The following is an 18,837-nucleotide window of genomic DNA, read 5'->3' as shown; positions in this document are numbered from 1 at the left end:
GGTGCAAAGAATGAGCAACAGTTGCATTTTTGAAGTGTGCTTCTCATTTTTCAGTGTTCATTTTGACACAGACACATACATCTTAATTCTGCGTGTGCAGGAAGAAAGAAGACTTATATGTCTAAGACAGCTTTGGGAGTATGGTGTTTGTAACCTCAGGAATTTAGAACCTTTGTCTTGCTAGAGGCTGTTTGTTCCCTGTGGTTTGGAGATTAGCTGTTCACCTTTACACTCCATCTCCGTGTACTGGATTCATAGGAAATAGCCGTGTTTTTTCTTTAATTATAATGCTTTGTTCCAGTGGGAATTTGGTTGCTGGCATGACACCTTTTGGTTCCAGTGGGAAAGTGTGTGCCTGGGCCTTTCAGCAATGTTTACTTTGGATTTCCTGCACAACAGTGTCTTCTTATGTGATGGTCATCTGAATTCCTCTTCCCACAGGTGAAAGTGTCATTCCACACAACTCTGGAGTTACTTACGTATCAACATTTGCCAGATGCCCAGCTGCTTCCTGGAGTCCAAGTGCTCCAGTTTGAGAATGGAGAGAGAAAGCTGAAGTTTAATCAAAATCTGGTCATTGAACATAGTAACCGCACTACCCAGGTAAGATCAGAATAAGATCTCTGGGCCCTGAGAAAGGGCTGTGTTCTATCAGCATCTCTGACTCAGAATCAATGTGCCTTAGGATTTACTGGGCTTTGAAATACACCCACCTCTAGAGTAAATTGTGTCATCCAGTTAAAGTGGATGGCCACAGGTTTGCCAAAGGAAACAGCTCTCTGTTGAGACTGCAGGTGACTTTCGGAGGGACAGAGCGGTTTGGGGTCAGCACCCTGGTGCTCGTACCCCAGCTCTCTGCACAGCATGACGGCTTGATGATATGGCTCAATCAAAGGGCAGCACACCCGATGTCAGTGTGACTCTCAATGTCCTTCTGAGACATGGGGTCACGACTGTCTCGGCGAATGTGCCAGCGGCTGAGTCACCAAGCACTGCCTCCTGCAGTACCCAAGTGCTTCTTCAACGTCTCCCGAGTCTGTCTAATTCATGTGGTGTGGTCACAGCCCACACACATTTAAAGACCGATCCCTTCCAGATGGAAAGCTATAAACTCCCCCAAGTTCTTCAGCAGTTCTAGTACACTGCAGGCATTTTTTTATTTCATACCAGGTATTTCTGAGGACTGATCTGCGTAAGATCCAAGCACCATATCTAAGATACAGTCAATTTAATAATAATCTTGGGCAATCTGCACAAATTGAATGACTCACAGTGGGCCATATACAGTCCTAAGGGACGACAAGATGCTGTAATGTCTGCATCTCTCAGAAAACCCTCATAACAAATCAGAATGTTCACTCTGTGTTGCTTCCTTAAGACCACAGTGTCTGGTTTGAAAACCTATCCCCAAACAGTACAACAAGCAACAACTTAATTCACTCAAAGCTGTAGAATGGGGAATTGACTCTGACAAAAGAACACAGAACAACTACTCTTGATTCAGTGCTTGGGGTTAAGAATGATCCAGCTGTAGCAGGTATTATTAAAGCTCTATAAAAGTAAGTGGGGTTTTGTTTTTTGTTTTTTTTTTTCTCCTTTCCCTTTTCTCTGTTTTGTAGCTGGTCCCAGTGACTGCATACCTCACTGTTCCAGTTCTGGAGCTCTCTTGTGACACGGTTGATTTCAAGACCTGCTTTGTTGCGCAGACCAAGACTGAACATGTCTTCTTGTGTAACAGGAGTGGCTGTAGAAGTTACTGGGCTGCTTTGCTGGGTATTCTGGTTTTGCAATTGGATTTCCTTGTTACATAGTTTCGCTCTTCAGTGTTTTTATTTAGTAAGACTGCATGCACTCACTCAATATATAGCCAATATATGATGATGTTGGCTGCAAGCCTATCAGGTCTGCTTCTGTTCTCACTTATGTGGGCTTTTTCTTTTTTTTTTTTTTTTTTTGACATCAGTGTATCTCTACTGATTTCAGCAGTTACTCCAGATTGAACCAAAAGATTGAATCACAACCCTCACAAGTACTGGACATGCTTTGCTCATTTATAACACTGTCCTAAGAGGCAACAAGAAGCAGTAGCTCCTCATGAGTTCAGTTTGAGCTTGTGCCTAACAATGTTAACAACAGGTGGGCTTCAAGAGAAAGAAGATCAGGGCCTTATTATTTTGACGTGGAGACCACTGATCACTCCCCTTGATTAGAGGATGACAACAGAAACTGGCCACACGCACAGAAAGCATCTGATGATAGTGCAAGACATGATTTACTAGTTGGCGCGTTGAGTGCTACGTGCTATGCAAACTTGTACAAAGGGTCTTGTATTGCTTTGTTTGATATTTGCCCCTTTTACTGCAGATGAACAGGAAAGGCATAATGACCTGCAAGTCTTTTCTGTCTCCCCTACTAATGGCGTTTTGGAGGCACGTGAAGGGGACCCACCTACCAAAGAGATTCTGCAGATCAGCTTTACTGCAAGGTACGGTTAACAGGACTGAAATCTTGCTGTTATTCCCTGTCAAGCCCAGACTTCTATTGCGAGCAGTCACTGAAAGCAAAGAGCGGTTCTGCTCTGTTCTTGTGTTATCAGGCTGCTCATTTTGCTTCTAACACTTGCCAGTCCTGGGCTTCCAGCTGGTACTTTTTCCATGTAACAGTATTCCCTACACCGCTCCCGTATATGGGATTTCTTTTGGTTTTGGCACCAAGAATTTCAGACCTGAGATTTACCCACTCAAAAATCATGCTGTTTCAACAGTTGGCATGACACACAGACTACGTACCACTGGATAAAATTCCTTTTTTAGGGCAATGTCTTCAACAGAGGGCAAATCTCAGGCCTGTAACTCAGTGCAGAGGCTGATACAACAGTTGAGTCCTTTATGCATCCAGCCCTTTATTAGGACAGAGGGAGAAATGTATCTGGAGTAGTTCAGAATTCCAGTAAAGCATGTTTCACATGCAGGAAAGTGCAGTGTCTTTTGCAGTCAGTCTCGGGGTCCTCCATTATAGTTTGTGGCTTTTCTCCAGAAGAAACTTTTGCAAGTCCTTTACCTCCCTACGGGCATTCAGAGTAACTCCTGATGAAGCAAATAGAACAAAATGTTGTTCTAATACAGTAATACAATTTGTTTTACCCTTGCTTAGCCTGGTGCAATGTTTAGTGCTAGAGTCATGTTGATGTTTGACAAGAAAGAAAAAAAAATCCATGTATTTTCGTTGCCTCTAATCCAAGGGTTTTCTACACAACAAAGATAATGTGAGCTGCAGGCAAATGACAGCAAAGAACAGAAGAGAGCAGATGAAAATTACTTTCTTTGTCCTATAAACATCTAATATCGTTCTAATTATGTTTATGGACATCTTATCATTTTGTCAAGGCTAGGAATTAGTTGTGAATGGCTGAGGTAGCGACCTAAAGCCTTTAATTTCTTTGCTCTAATTAGGGAGCTGCAACTCCTGTAAGAAAATTCAGCTTCCCTTACAAATTATTTTCTTGGAAGTTGTTACACATGGTGGCAGACAGTTTAAGACAAGTCTATCCCAGTGATTTCAGAGAGCTCTGAACACTGCTGACAGAGAAGTTTCAAGAACCAAACTACAGGTGACACAAGTTACTGTCGTAACTTCGATCTCTCTGGAACAGGCTGTGAGATCTCCACCCCTGGAGCTACTGAAACCTCAGTGGGACGAAGCCTTGAGCAGCTGCTCTAAGCTGTCCCAGCTCTGAGCAGTGTGGTCGACCAGAGACCTCCCCAGGGTCCCGACTGCCTAAATTTTTCCGGAGCGCTTCTGAATATGCCTGAAGCACTTCTTTTTGTCTGAAAACAGATACGCTAATCAGCATGTCTGGAAGTACCAGAAAGCAAAGATGTTGCTGTATAGCAGCCAGCTCGTCTGTTCAGCTCCAGACAAAGAATTCCCAACACAGCAGAGCTCAGGACCAGCATGGCATTAGTCAATAATTATATGCAAGGTGTGAGGTGATCTTAATAATTCACCTCTCTAAATCAGTGGTCTTCCTACAGGGGAATTTTGTATGAGAAGGGAAAAATAAAAGTTTTCTGGCAGAGCAGGCTTTTGCCTCAGGCCTTTACAACAGCCGTCTCTCAGACGCAATGACGTCCTTCAGATGAACAGTCTCGGTAGTGCTGGGTAGCGTTAGCCTTAGGCAAATTATACTCTAAGACTTCTACCTAGTGCAAAACTACGCTTGCCATAAGCTTTTTGCTGTTGATTTACAACCTGGACTCCATTGACTGCCCCTCGTCCTAGGGGAGTTGACAGAAACTTTTCCTTTTCAAACTTTGTCTGTCACAGGGATGAGTTTTCACATCAAGGCAGCGCAGGCATTTGCTCCCAAACACTAGCCCCCCCCCAGCAGACATTCATTTTATTTATTTAACTAAAATAGAATTTCACAAGTAGGAAGATACTCAAGTTCTTCTTTCAAACATGAAGTTAATAATCCAATGTCTTTACTTCACGTACAGACTGGACCATTCTTTTCAAACATCCTATATGTAGCTGTGGGATGTAGCACTATGAAGTGAGATTGCCACCCGCAGACTTGACATAGTGCTTGTGACTAGGAGCAGTTTATGCCTTAGGGAACCATTCTCCCCTTTTTCCTCCACAAAGTAACTAATCTCATCCTTAAACACAGAATTGCATCTAGCTTTATGCAACTGAACTGTCTTTTTGCTCTGCATTTTAGGGGCGACATTGAATACGAAACTATCTTGACCATTACTGGAACACTGGGAGAGAAGCCTTGCAAGCTACAGCTCAGGGGACGAGGAACATACGATGGAAAGTACGAAGACCCGTAATTTAAGCAAGACAATGTCAGACAAATGTCAAGGTAATGGGGTTGGATGCAGATGTGCCATCAGTTGAGCCTGTATTTCCATTTATGTCAGTTTTTTTAACATGGATCAGAATTTTAGCAGAATAAAATTTTAAAGTTATGAGGAAAAAAGTTCATGGTACTTTAAAGAAAGCAGCCATAATCTCATTCTGTGGTATTGCTTTTATTGCTGTGATAAGCTTACCGTTACCCACAGAACCAGGCTCTGCAAAATAATCGGTTTTAAATTGCAAAGCAGCTATGGTAACAGGCCAAAACCCTCTGCATATCACAGTATGCCTCAAATGACAATTAAAGACTGTTTGTACCTTAAAAAATAGCTTTTGTTTTGCCTTGTTTATTTGTTTGACATTAAAATGGACACTGACACATAACAAAGGCAAGAATTAGTGAATAGGCCAGAAGCCCCCAGGCTGTTTTCTCAGCGCCTTACATGAAAAGGGGAAGAGCCAACTTTCCCTGGACTCCTTGGAAAATTACCAACCTGCATGTTTCATCATGCTTGGGTTTTGAGAGCATCCCCTTCAGCTACAGAGGGAGGAACCCTTCCTCCTTTTAATTCTTTCCCCCCACATGGTTCCCATTTACTCACACTTCTCTTGAAATGTTTTTAGTATTACTTTAGCTAAAGGTCACTGAAATTCCCACTTCTGAGCCTGTTAAGTTTTCCACTCCCGTCATATAAAAGGTTTTTGTTAAAGGCAGTGTGTGTGGGGAGGAGGGGGCTGCAATCCACACTGGAGGAGAACAAAAGATGTACAATAGCTGCCTTCTGCCTAGTTTAAAACAGGCTTGTACTAACAATGAGAACTCATTTTATACACAGGACCCTCACTGTGAAGAAAGGACCCTCGAAGATGGCTAATGCCCCTCTGCCCCCTCTGTATAATTTAATCGGTTTTGCTCTAAAATATAGCACGCGTGATTGCCGAGTGAGGCAGACTATAGAACAAGAATGAAAATATCTCTCTCTAGCTAATCATGACCTTCAAATAATAATCACCATAAAAAGAAAACAAATATATTGCAAAACCCCAATTGTATTATTAAGTGCAAAAACAAGAGCCAGGACAAAGAACTTCAGTCTGTGTTACAAAATTAAACTTTGCTAACATGTCAAAGACGATGAGTACATTTCTTTTTCAAACTGTTAGCTCTGAGTTTCAGTGATCTTTCTGCTCATGAGAGAGAGAACAGGTAAGGGAGACTTCACAAGATTAAATACACATTTGTATTAGCACTGAAGTACGGAGATGTCACTGATGTTCACGCAAGTGCTTGCAGTTAAGAGTAATGCTGAAATCTGTTTTATGTTAGGTAATTAAATATTATTGAGCATAAGCTTGTCCTCTAAGTTAAGAGTCACACAAGCTGATAATTAGAAATGTGTTGGAAAAGATGGAATGGCCGCTTTCAAACTCCTGGCTTCTAGCAGTTCAGCTGAACCTTTCTATTCAGGCACCTCCTGTGTCTATTACATTCTAGTTCTTCCACTTTCCCCTGCTGGAGCCTTGAGAGCAGCTTGGTTAAAATCAGGAAGCTACAGCACATCCTCCAGCACAGGGACAATTTAAGACATAGCCAACTTATGACTTGGATAGGACAGACAGAGTTGTAAAGGAAATGATGTTAAGTCTCTGCACTGCTTTCAAAACAAGCTGTTCTAGACTTCTTGCAAGATGGTGAAATCTTTTAAGAAAACCCTGGAAAAGCCTTTTCCTGTGCACTGATGTTTTTGAGCGACCCTTTTAGACAATCTGTCATACAAAAATACTGTACCAGGAACTACTGCTCTCTGGTAATATTCACAGAATAAAGGGATCGATTAAATTAGAAATATTCATTCATCATCACCACACAAGGGCCTGGAGTTGAACTTCAGCTGAACTAATTTCTCTTCTCATGTCAGAATGCTTTTTAACTCTGAAGCAAATGCCAGTTTCGCATTTTCCCACCTGCTTAGTAGATCTGTACGATTTATTCTACTTTGCCATTTGTGCCTCAAATTTGTAGATCTAGTCACGAATCCCTGAATCCACTTGATTTCACAGTGCAAATCATTTCCTATTACTAGAGAAGGCAGAGAATTAGCTGTCCTGTTGTTTCATCAGTACACTGGAGTTTAGTTCCCTGGGTACTCAAATACTGCTGCAGCGCCCATGCCAGTTCCAATGCACATTGATACAACACCATATGCTCTGAAACAGAAGAACACATGGTATTAAGATGACAGATGAGTTTTACATCATCTGGGGAAAAAAGAATACAATAAATTTGAGCTACCCACTGCTCTCCTGTGTCACCAAGAGATTCTAACTCTAGAGCAGGTCCCGGTGCCCTGGAGTTCTTGCAGGGTGTTGTTTGCAGAGCACGTGGACAGAGGTTTCTCTGCCTGCTTTCTGGACAGTGTGCCAGAAGCAAGCTCCTCAGACATATGAGCAGCGAGCTCAAGCTAGAACTCCTTTGATTCAGGTGGGTTGAGGAATAAACTCTTCCTCTCCTGCCTCCTACCACTGCCCTTCACAGGGCTTTGCTATGTAGAAGTTCAAGGTAAATTTGGATAGTCAGATGATGTGCAGTTGGATTTGTGGAAAAACAGAGTGCAAAACCTGATTTCAGAGCAAGTTCTTTCACTTCGGTTTGAGGTGGTTTATTGTTACTGCCCGATTTGCTTGGCATTTAACAGCTCGCCACCACTGTTACTCTCCCCTCTAGGCCAGGGCACAGCTCTTCCTAAGATGCAAGTGCAGTGACACTCTATGTGCCAGCCCCAAAGGGAGCAGTGGCAGAGCCAGCCAGCAGCACCTACCAGCTTTATTCCATACGTCAGGAAGAGCCCGAGCCCTGGGCAGAGAGCTGGGACCGGACTGTCACAAAGCTGGACGCAGCCCAGCCGTGCAGAGCCACCAGCTCCGACCACCGACTCGCTCCTCTAACGCTGCACGGTGGAGGTGTCTACCCCAGGGCCCTGCACCACCACGGACCAGGAGAGACTCCGCGTTCACGGGCAGCGAGACATGACACAGCCCTCCCTAAAGAGGGCCACCGGGAATTCGCGTGCAAAGCTACCAAAGGGATGGAAAAGCTTAACCCAAACTGATGGTTACCTCTGAGCCTAAGTTACTTACGTACACGTAAGGCATTAAGGCTAATACTGTTCCTCAGTGCTCACCTTTTCCCTCTGCGCTTCAATTCATTGAGCAAAGTGACAACTTGACGAGCACCAGTACAGCCCAGTGGGTGCCCCAGTGCTATTGCTCCTCCCAGGGGGTTGACCTTCTCCATGGGAATGCCCAGCTTTTCAACACAGTACACAGCCTAGAAAGACAGAGGGAATGGTTTCATGGAGATGCTCTCGCCCCCGTTTATTCTCAGCTCTCCTGCAACAGAGAGCTAAGAGGACTGCAAAGACGACTGGTGATCTCATCCACATACAAAGAGAGACAGCAAACCATCCTAGGCAGCTCTAGGGGCTTCAAAAGATTTGTGCTTAAAATGAATTTAGCTCAAACTACGTTTGTTATTACACAAACTCCACATCATTGTGTCAGCTGCTCTTAAAAGTATGAAACAGTTAGCACTCAAAGGCCTGACTCCAGCTAGACCCTCTTTCCCAGTGGAAAGGAGTGGAACTACATTACTAATCCAAAGCACACAGAAGTGAGCTAAGCCTATCAACTCCATCTCAAACTCAGCCCACTACTTCCTGACAGGCATGTCACAGATTTGTGGAAGACACAGTAGTGGAGTTTCTACCTTTCATTAAGGACCTCCAAATTAGTGAGTGCAACACATTCACACTGACACCACCCGATAAAAAATTACAGCCCTTGTGAAACAGATTTTGCAAGTTGGTATGAGGATATGATAGTAAAGATTACATTCTTATTCAGTGGACATATTTTTTTCTTGTTTTGTTTGGTTTTTTTAAATATTAAGCTGTATAAGCAATGCCCTGCTTTTTTTTTTTTTTTGAGGGAAAGGGAAAATAGCCTGCACATGTTATTAACATTTGGTTGAAGATGTAATATGTGGAACAAGTCTGAATCTTAATTTGCAGACCAAGCTGAAATATACTCAGCTACCAAGCAATGTAGCAACTCAGACAGGATGATCACTCACCTGGCTTGCAAAGGCTTCATTAATTTCATATATATCAATGTCATTCAGAGTCAAACCTATGGTTCAGAAAAGTCAGGATTTAAAAGGAGATATTTTCACCGTATGACTATATCAAAGAGAATAATTCACTGACAGCCTCTCTTTATGAATCCTAGTTCCACTCCACTAATGACAAAAAGAGGGGAACCTTGGCTCCATGCGGGCTATCTACACCTGTACACGTGTTTATGTACAAAAAAGTCTAAAGACTGCAAAAATGTCACATTCATGGTATTGTGTCACTGAGTTTGCCAAGTTTCCTTAAATTAAATGTGATTTCTTTGCAGAGGAATTAAAGATTGAAGGGTATTTTGAGACTGAAAGGTAAAACTATAGCTGAGCTTGCGACCATAGCAATGATATGCGGACACAACAATAATCATCAGCTATAAAAGCTATTTAACCTGATGAGTATGATAAGAACCCTGAGGAAAGCCTGACAACTGTTCAGATGCCAAAATTGTGTAGAAAAAAAACCCCAAAACAAACACAAAACCCACACCCCCACACACTGGTCACATTAAGGAATTAAAAACAGCACTACATGATCACTAAATCTCTTGCCACATGTTAACTGTTTGTTGAGACCATGCGGGGATTTAATCCTGAGCTTCTCAAAGACAAGTGAATGACAATTTATACATGAGTACAAGTGAACAGTATTACAATAATCCCAGTCAGAATCTGTTTTAAGGTTTTGAATTTAAGTTCACTGTTCCTATGGCTGATAGCTGCACATGCTAGAATAGTATAATCTTAAATTTCAGTCCACAGAGTCTGATTTGCCAAACACTGTATGAATGACAAGGGGTTCTTACCTGCCTTCTCCACAGCTACAGGGATTGCGTAGGCTGGTCCTATACCCATAACATCGGGTGGGACTCCAACCACAGCAAAGGACCTGAGCACTCCCAGGACTGGGAGTCCCAGTTGTGCTGCTTTTGAGCGTTTTGCCAGGAGAACAGCAGCTGCTCCATCACTGACTTGGCTGGCATTACCTGTTGGAACAGATCTATTAACACCTTTTTTGCCTAAGCACATTCTATTACAAGGCAGGTAAACCACAGGAACACCACAAATTTAACAACAGAGCTGACCTGCTGTAGTGCTACCATCCTCTTTGAAGGCAGGCTTCAGCTTTGCCAAACCTTCCAGGGTCGTGGAGGGCCTAATCCCTTCATCTTGGTGCACGGTGATTGTTTTTTGGTTGCCCTGATCATCTAGAACAGTGGTCTTCACTGGAACAATCTCAGTTTTAAACAGTCCCATCTGCTGAGCTTTTGCTGCTCTGTTAAAGAAGAGTATAAAAGGTTAAAATATTCTGGACGTGAATTGCAAGGGAACTAACACCAAGGAAACCAGTTAGTAAGAGTATGAACTACGGTGTGACTTTGTATACAGGCACATCATCACTGAGCAGTGGATGGGAAGACAGGCGAATACTTATTTCCATTCATGGGAAGACAAACTTCTTGCCTCTATGTCACAGGAGATAAATCGCTAACGTTATGGGCATTGTCCCCAAACCCAACTCACAGGATCACACGCTTCTGAGCAAGATCCCCGTTCTGTTCTCATCAACACCTTTGTGACTGACCACCAGCAGCCCACAGCATGAAGTTGTACTTGTCCAGTAGTACAGCCACACCACAATTGTAACAAAATAAATGAATCCTGATGTTCAAACATCAATTCTTATTTTTGAGTTTAAACAGGGCAAGTGGTCTAAGCCTCTACATAACACTAATGATTTCTGACAAGTGAGGGAATGGCTAAAGTTTCACTCATTCCTGGTTTTGTCTTGCTAAAGACAAGTTGAGCTTCAGACCACAGACTTCAGGTATAATCTTCTGGCATTTAAATGTAACCTTTCAACCCTAAATGATTGCAATTTATGTTGCATAGTTCAGTGTGACTTCACAGAAGGTTATCACTTAATTTAGCAGTAAAGGTGCAGCAAAGATAGGGTCTGGTCCCTGAGACAGTAGCATTAGTAGTAGGGAACAACCGACACGACCGGACTGATAAAGCAGACAGAATGCAATTAGCTAAATTATAATTAGCTCAGGACACACAGTTTTAATCTTTCATATCAACAAGGTATTTAAAAGCCTTCACAGTAAAGCTGATATAGAAGATTTCCCTTCCAGCAGCAGAGCACCCTTTACAGGGAATACAAATTGGAGACTGAAAGCTTGTTTCACCCCCTCATCACTTTATGCTTTTACTAATAAAATGAAAATATTTAATACTCCCAGGTAAGCGACAGTTAGAGCAAAGTGCTGAAGGACAGATCAGTAATTCTGCAGACATCCTGAGACCGAGGCCAGAAAATCACCCCTTTCCTCATGTGAGAGGTGAGGATCGCGTTCACATAGCCTTTTGCGTTATCAGTTCAATGTCAGTGAGAAAGGCTGGCATGCCAAGTTCCCTAAGAAGCAGAGCCAGAATTTAAAGGTTAACTGGCCTGTGCAGTGGCTTCCTGTATTAGATAAATAATTGGACCGGGGTGATGCTTAAACAGAGCCCTGAAAGTTAGTTTAACTCTTTGATTAGCAGCAACTTTAACATATCACCTGCCACTGGACTGCCAGTACAGCCCCATGGATTCCAGGGGTCAGTTGACTTTGGCAGTGATTTAACCTAAGAGGAAGGTTATTAGAGGTAGAATTGGACTCACTTGGAGCCAAACACCTGCAGTGAATACAAGCCACTCTTCTCATAAGCTCAGCAGTTCTCTAGAAACTGCTACATTTAAACATTCCCTCTTAGAAAAGGTTCCTTCTGCTGCCACTCCCGCGTTCAGTTTCAGATGATACTGAGCCAAAGCCACTATGAAAATACTGCACCATACATTCGTTTCACAAACCTCACGGAGGTTGTATCCTTTGGATGCTGAAAAATACAGGGGCACTCACTGCTCAAGGCTCGCAAAATTAGTCACACAATCCCCAGTACAGCTCTGGGGTTGGGTTTCATTATCACACAACCCGGGACATGCACTGATCTTCGCTCTGATCATCTCAAGCTTCTTTACTCACTATTAAGGTTTGGAAGGCAACACGAAGGCTGCACTTAACCACTCTTTGGAAGTAGCAATGCGTTTTCCATCTGTATTTATTCCTTAACTAAAAGGTTTTAAAAAATAAAAAAAAAAAGAAAGAAAAGAAAAAAAAAGGCATTTACTTTTGTTGGGAAGCCAAGGCAAAGGCATCTTGCTTCTTTCGGGAAACTCCAAACTTCTCTGCCACATTTTCTGAGGTTATTCTGGGGAAAACAAAATCACAGAATTAATCCAACAACACAGCTGACGGAGCTGCAGTTAGCTTCTACTAAGACAATACAAGGTACAAGCAGTGGCTTCAGTCTCAAAGCTAACTGCTGCCTTCTCAATCTAAAACTGCTTGGCAGAAGCAAATCCTGAATCAAATCTAGGACCAAAACAAGGTTCAAATCCATTCTCCTTGCTCATTAAGCTGTTGAGTTTAAGACATACGACAAGGAAATGTTTCATCAGAGTCGCTGATCTCCCCCCCACTTCACGCAATTAATCTTCTACCACAACCAAGGAGGATGCCGACACATACAGACCCAAGCTCACCACATTCAGATTGATTTGAAACAGTACTGTCACCGAAGAGACAGACCACCTAGAAAACCCTTGAACTTTGGGAGGAGGAAACACTTACCCCATAGGAATAAGGCAGTCTCGAGCTTTGCTGTTTTCCATCATACTGGAACTGATATCACCAGGGTTATTTGCACTTCTAAGGGACATCGTTTCCACGCTAAACACAAGACAAATTTGAATTTGCTACCAGAGCTTTCATACTACATTTCTGGTAATTGCTCGCTTAAGACTGATCAAAACTCAAGTATCTTGACAACATGCTTTCCTATCACCCGACAGAAATGCAGATAATAATTAAGAACTGGCTGAGGCAGTAGCTCTTCAATCATCAATATAAGAATTACCATGAAAAGAAAACAGATGGCTGATTAAATTGATCCTTGTTTCACTAAGAACAGGATACCAATGTCAACAGTTAATTTCTTGTGTTTCCACAGCTAGGAAGGAATTCCTAATGATTCTGACGCTTTTGTCCTCAAACATAACGAGAAACCTAAGGTCCTAGGACTGGAGTTTCCAGCGAGATTGTCAACAGCCATAAAAATGCCACTTACAGCTTAAGAACCGGTTGGCAGTATAATAAGAAAAGTATTAAGCAAACCACGATAAAGAGACTTCAGTGAGTTATGCCATTTGTATTTTGCAACATGAAGAATTTAAGACACGAATCCCAGAGGCTGCAGTCTTTGACCTACAAGTGAGTTAACCCATTGAAGATATCCAAATTTACTGCAGAAATACACAGCCATCACTTAAGACTAGTAAGCTTTTGTAAAGTTGGTCTAGACAATGAAACCTACGAGGGGAAGAGGGTTCAAATTCTACTCTGCACCACACAAATACACTCATGAAGAGTAAATAACAAACCATTCATGGAGAACACAAGACAAGCAGAAAGTAAGGTTTTCCACCAAGCAGCTTATCGTAAGTGCTATCAAGAATTTAAACTAACTCTAATATGGGACACTGCATTACCTGACTTCAGCTGCATCTACTCCCTGAAGGAAGGTGTAGAATCAGGTTTTAAGTAAGAGCAAACCACAGCTACTGCATTTTGTTTTGTCATCCAGTCTCTCTCCACCTACAGAGTGGGTGAGTCCACTCAGGGGAAGAGCATGACTTGGGATAAACTCAACTCACAAAAGCTATTTGTAACTTACTGATTTTATTGTCTTCATGGAGGACCCTGCACGGTAAAGGCCAAAAAACTTCTCACAATGAAACCCCGATGGCTTGCATACCCAAAGGTGCAAAGGCTGGATCCCAAACGCTTCAAGCCTTTTAGTACTTTTATGCATATCATTTTGGTGGACACTGCCAAAGCAACTTCTTGAAACGAGTGTGCTAAAGTGAACGAATGAAAAGCGTCATGTGTTCGAGCACAAGCTTTCCCCGTGAACACCAAGTGCTCTCCCTACATCAGAGGAACATGCCTGTCTTGCTGAGCTGTTTATTTCGCAGCAGTCTAAGAAGGGAAGGGCGTTCTCAACATCAGATCTTGCTCAACCAGGTACGTGCAGGTGGTGGGAAGTTGTAAATATAAACATTTTCCTAAGGACTACCAGATGACTGTGTACAGTAATAATTCAAGAAAGACTTAGAGTTACCAAGGTAAAGAAAAATAGAAACCCAGTATTTTAGCCTCAGGATTACTCAATACTTTTTTTAAATTCGTTCTTCTGAAGTGAATGTGTATATGGTTACTAGTATTTCTCCAAAGCCAACCTAACATTTACATAATCCTCTAAAAAATAAACACTTCTTATGACATTAGGACTGAAGCAAAGAACAGCACGTCTGTCCACTGCAGAAGAACATCTCCTGTAAGTCTGTAGAACAGTTATTAGCATGAGTAGAACATGAATTTCTTTATCTAAGACAGCTGGTAGTCTTCTAAGACACTAGTTAATTGGAGATTAGTTAAAAAGCTAATTATGGCAGGCTCTTTCAGACTGTCAGAGCTCTGCACACAAGTGGTACCCGACAGCAGGGCCAGAGGACCCTAATAAAACAGGCTTTTCACATGCTTTTAAGAGATACACAGCCTCTTATTGCAACCCCAGCAGACAGGTCACTAGGACCAAAACTTCCAGGAGAATTAAAGGATTATCAAGCATCCTCCCTCAGACCCTTTAAGATGACCCAATCTTCTGTGAAAGTACTCAGCAGCCTCTGGAAATACACAAATTGCATCTGGAGCCACCACTTAAACTCAGGTCCTAATTTTAGAGTTTATTCACCCATTTGTCAAATGAGGACAGCATCTATTTCCTTGGTGGGGGACAGATCTGGCTGGAAGGGGTTTCTAATTCCTCACACAAGAGCTACTGCAGAGGGACAGAGTGCTACCTTCAGGAAGCCTAAGCAAATACCATAAAAAGACTTTCTTACCCACAGGCCAAGCCAATGTCATATGATCCATTTCGGATACCACCTGTAACAGCAGTGCACAAACATTCTTACTATCAAGAGGAGCAAAAGCATTTCCATTCCAGCTGTGGTTTCATGAACACCTGAGGCACCCACTACAGCCAAACGGGGCATTCCCTCCGCCCTACCGCCTGCCAGAACGTGAGCCAGGTCAAGGAGCTGATGGGGCTGAAGACTAACCATGACCTGACATGCAACCAGAGAGGACTGGAGGGACAATTCTAGAAGCTGCCTGATATGGAAGCGATGGTAGAACTTATCCTCAGAAAACAAGTTACTTCTCTAGGGGTAAACTCGGCCGCTCAAGGATATAAAAGTATTCAATTAACAACAAACTGAAAATTCCTAACAGCAGAAGACATTATTGCTATTTTTACTGCTCAGAGAGATTGGATGACAGGAGACATGAGTACTCAGGGTAGGGCAGGCACCAACTCCAATCCAAGTGCCCATAACACTTACCAGCTATATTGATAATGGCCTGTAGCCCGGAGGAGCACTGCCGGTTCACACTCGAGCACGGCACTGTCTCTGGAATACCACTAGAAAATAAGACAGCATTGGCAAAAACTCAGTGACAAAAACCACCCAACAATCCAAACATCTAAAGAGAGCATTAAGCCACTTGATTAAATTTTAACCCTCACGTTCAAGACAGATCCCTTTATGCATTTGTTGACCTATTTGGTCCTGCACCAAAAGAAAGCAAAGTTCATAGATAAGTTCCACACTTGATCTGCGAGCGGCTCTGAGTGCTTCCCCACAGGTCTGTCTTTAGAAGGTCCTCTGTAAGCAGGGCCCTCTCATGTGCCTACTTCCCAAGCTCTGATTGGGGCCAGAAATACTGAAAAGCTCTGCATTATCCACAATTACTGGTGGGCTCTGTCTGCACGTCTCCAAAGTAGTAGTCATACACTGATTTACAGAAGCAAACATCAATTGGCAACAGACACTGACTGAAATGTTTGGAAGCTGGAATCCAGCTCACTATGAGCCATCGACCACCAACACTGGGAAGTGAACAGAAAGACCTGAGACAACTTGATGGTTTTGGGACCATGCAGAGCAGAGAGAAGTGCAGCCCTGCAGTACAGAGAAGCTGCAGGTGCAGCTGGGAGCCCACAAAACAAGATCTCCCATTCAGAGGCTCAACACAGGCAGCACAAACAGATTAAACAGCCTCACCTCTGCCCCCCTGTCCCTTTGCCATCAGGGTTCTCCCAACACTCAAAGTCTAATTTCTAGGCAAAAGGTGATTTGCTGTAACTTCCTAGGAGCGCATGAGCCTCATTACAACCTCTGACCCAGTGCTGCTTCATAGCCAAAGCCTGAGAAGAAGAGGAAGAACCTTGATCTGGTTGAGCGTTTACCTTAGAAACTGTGCAACTCTTGCAATCAAAGCGCCAGCTCCAGGCTGCAGCACGTTTCCTGAGTGCAAAGATACGATTCCAGTCAATCGGTTGCATGTCCCTCACTATTTGCTGCACACATCAAAGGGATGTTAACATCATCATGGCTTAGTACTGTCCGGCACCCAGATCAGAGCCCCACCACTCGACAGAACAGTCACGAAGGACGCACTGATTTCATAAACCTAACGCTACACGCTAACCCCTTCCAACCCCACAACACCTGCAAGTATGGGACACCAGGAGCAGCCTATCCCAGAGAGCTATCCAGACCAGGAGTTTCAAGTTTGGACAGAGGTTGTTCACTCACCCACACAGATGTCTCCCAGGACCTCAGGACGAAGACTGACATCTTGAAGGACAGCTGTCATAACAGCAGACAGCAGTTCATCGGGTGTAGTATCCTAAAAGCAGAGGGGATTAGCGCTACTCAATAAACACTGTTAACTGCCCTGTCACCAGTTCACCCTCAGGTTACCTCAGAGAGCAAGCGTACAATGCTTAAGCAGCTTTGCTCCACTTCTCAGCTCATGATGGTTGTTGTTTTCCTACAAAAGCAGAATTACTCTGCATGTTTTTTTACCCCAGGTATCTTTCAAGCACTGTAACACACACCCCGCTTTCTTACCTAGCTCGGTTTCATATGAGCACGCTTTGCAGGGCCTTCAAAACCAAACAACTACGGTGAGTTACGTGACACGACTTAGCAAGTAGAACCCCTCAGTTTACTTAGCGAGAGAAACACAGGTGACCCCTCAGCTGGTGGGAAGCACCGCCGGCGCGTCGAGACCTATTTTGAAGGACGACGAGCGACACGCATCCTTTGGGGCCATCCTGGCACCATGCTGTCGCCTCGGTCAGAGCCCCAGGACTCACCCCGTGCGGAAAAGGGCGGCAGGTCCGTGCCACCTGCCCTCGGTACCCCAGCGAGCCGAGCAGGCGAGGGAGATGCCGCTTCTCTAAGCGGTTGCTCTGCTTGACCGCAGCAGGTAAAAGCAGCGTGGTAGAGACCTACCCCAGGCTTTAAGGGGAGGCGGGAAACTCGTCGGTACATTGACTGAATTTTTGGGGGGATGCCAAGCGGTCCTGCCGCACCTGGGCTACATCCCCGCTCCCGGCATTAAAAACGTGAGAAAACGTTGTCTTTTAGACCGTTTCAGAGCCCCGCTCCCGGGCCGTGGCTGAGGGGCAGCGGGCAGGCGGGGGCCCAGCGCCCGTGTGTGGAGACGGGGGTCCCCAACTCCCTGTGAGGGGGCTCGGCGCCTGTGGTGGGGCTCAGGAGGCCCCAGCCCCCGAGGTGGGGAGGCGGGCAGGGAGGCCGCAGTACCGCCGGGACCCCCCCGGGAAGGGGGAACAGGCGGGCTGGACCCCCCCAGCCCCGGCCCGTACCTTGAAGCCGCCGCGCTTGGCGCGGCCGATGGCGGTCCTCCGCCCGTGCACCACCACCACATCGTCGGGGCCGGCGGCCCGCGACGAGACCCCGGCCCGGCTTCCGCACGGCGCGGCTCGAATCCCGGTGCTGGTCCCCGGGGGGGAACCGGCGAGGTGCCCCAGCACCAGCTGCACCCGCCGCGCCGCCCCGCCGGACGGCGCCGCCGCCATCTTGTCGTCTCCCCCACCGCCGCCGGGGGCGTGGGCGTGGACGCGGTGAGACTCACCCCCTCGTTTGCATAGTCCCACCCCCGCCCCGCGATGGCCCCGCCCCCAAGGCTTAACCCAGGCCTCGGCTCCCTGCATGGAGGGGGGCAATAATAAATTAAAATAAAGACGCGAAACAAACAAACAAACAAACAAAAACAGCAAAAGGAACAACCGATTAAAGATAAATAAAGGAACATTAAAATAATTGGATTTAAAATAAATAAAAAATTAAGTTGATAGAGAAAAATAAACAAAAAATTTAAACAAAAAATAATAAAGGAAAGGGGGGAAAGGGGGCAGAAAGGGGGGAAAGGAAAGGTAAAGAAAAAAGGAAAAAAGAAATAAGAAATAGCAATAAAGAAAAGAAGAAAAACAAAGGAAATATTTTAAAATAAAAATAAATTAATGAAAAAAATTAAAATTAAATAACTTTAAAAGGAATATAAAAACCCGTGCATTTGGAGCATTTGAACAAAGCGGGACGCCAGGACAAAGGGACACGCAGAGCCGCAGGGTCCGAGAACTGCACAGATTCATTATTTCGAGCAAACCCCACCAACCATCAGCTCCACCCCTGCCTTGTCACCCCCCCCCCCCCCCCCCCCCCAGCCCCACTGCCACCCGGGATGGTCACGGTCATGCCAGGCAGCCCCACTAGGAAAGGACTATACTGGTGTGCAGGGGACAGG

At 44.4% G+C, this 18,837-nt stretch overlaps 2 protein-coding genes across 2 annotated transcripts in view; one reads left to right on the top strand and one right to left on the bottom strand.

Moving 5' to 3' along the window:
* Positions 1-5,179, top strand: part of DLEC1 (DLEC1 cilia and flagella associated protein) — a 39,854-nt gene extending 34,675 nt beyond the window's left edge. The window contains exons 35-38 of the mRNA XM_030007756.2: positions 442-603; positions 1,620-1,773; positions 2,365-2,485; positions 4,724-5,179. Of these exons, the coding sequence (XP_029863616.1) occupies positions 442-603; positions 1,620-1,773; positions 2,365-2,485; positions 4,724-4,838 (552 nt within the window). The 3' untranslated portion in view covers positions 4,839-5,179. The remainder of the gene's footprint in view (positions 1-441; positions 604-1,619; positions 1,774-2,364; positions 2,486-4,723) is intronic.
* Positions 5,180-5,898: 719 nt separating this feature from the next.
* On the bottom strand, positions 5,899-18,124 carry ACAA1 (acetyl-CoA acyltransferase 1). Its single transcript, XM_030007759.2, has 12 exons — positions 17,897-18,124; positions 16,818-16,911; positions 16,469-16,526; positions 15,561-15,640; positions 15,060-15,102; positions 12,727-12,825; positions 12,224-12,304; positions 10,135-10,325; positions 9,856-10,035; positions 8,999-9,054; positions 8,049-8,194; positions 5,899-7,074 (listed from the first exon to the last, which is right to left on the bottom strand). The coding sequence occupies exons 1-12, from the start codon at positions 18,107-18,109 to the stop codon at positions 6,999-7,001; spliced, it is 1,317 nt and encodes a 438-aa protein (XP_029863619.1). The 5' UTR covers positions 18,110-18,124; the 3' UTR covers positions 5,899-6,998.
* Between the last annotated feature and the right edge of the window lie 713 nt (positions 18,125-18,837).

The sequence above is a fragment of the Aquila chrysaetos genome, chromosome 3, assembly GCF_900496995.4.
Source record: "Aquila chrysaetos chrysaetos chromosome 3, bAquChr1.4, whole genome shotgun sequence".
Classification (NCBI taxonomy): Eukaryota; Metazoa; Chordata; class Aves; order Accipitriformes; family Accipitridae; genus Aquila; species Aquila chrysaetos.
This window is presented reverse-complemented; position numbering and strand designations above follow the sequence as displayed.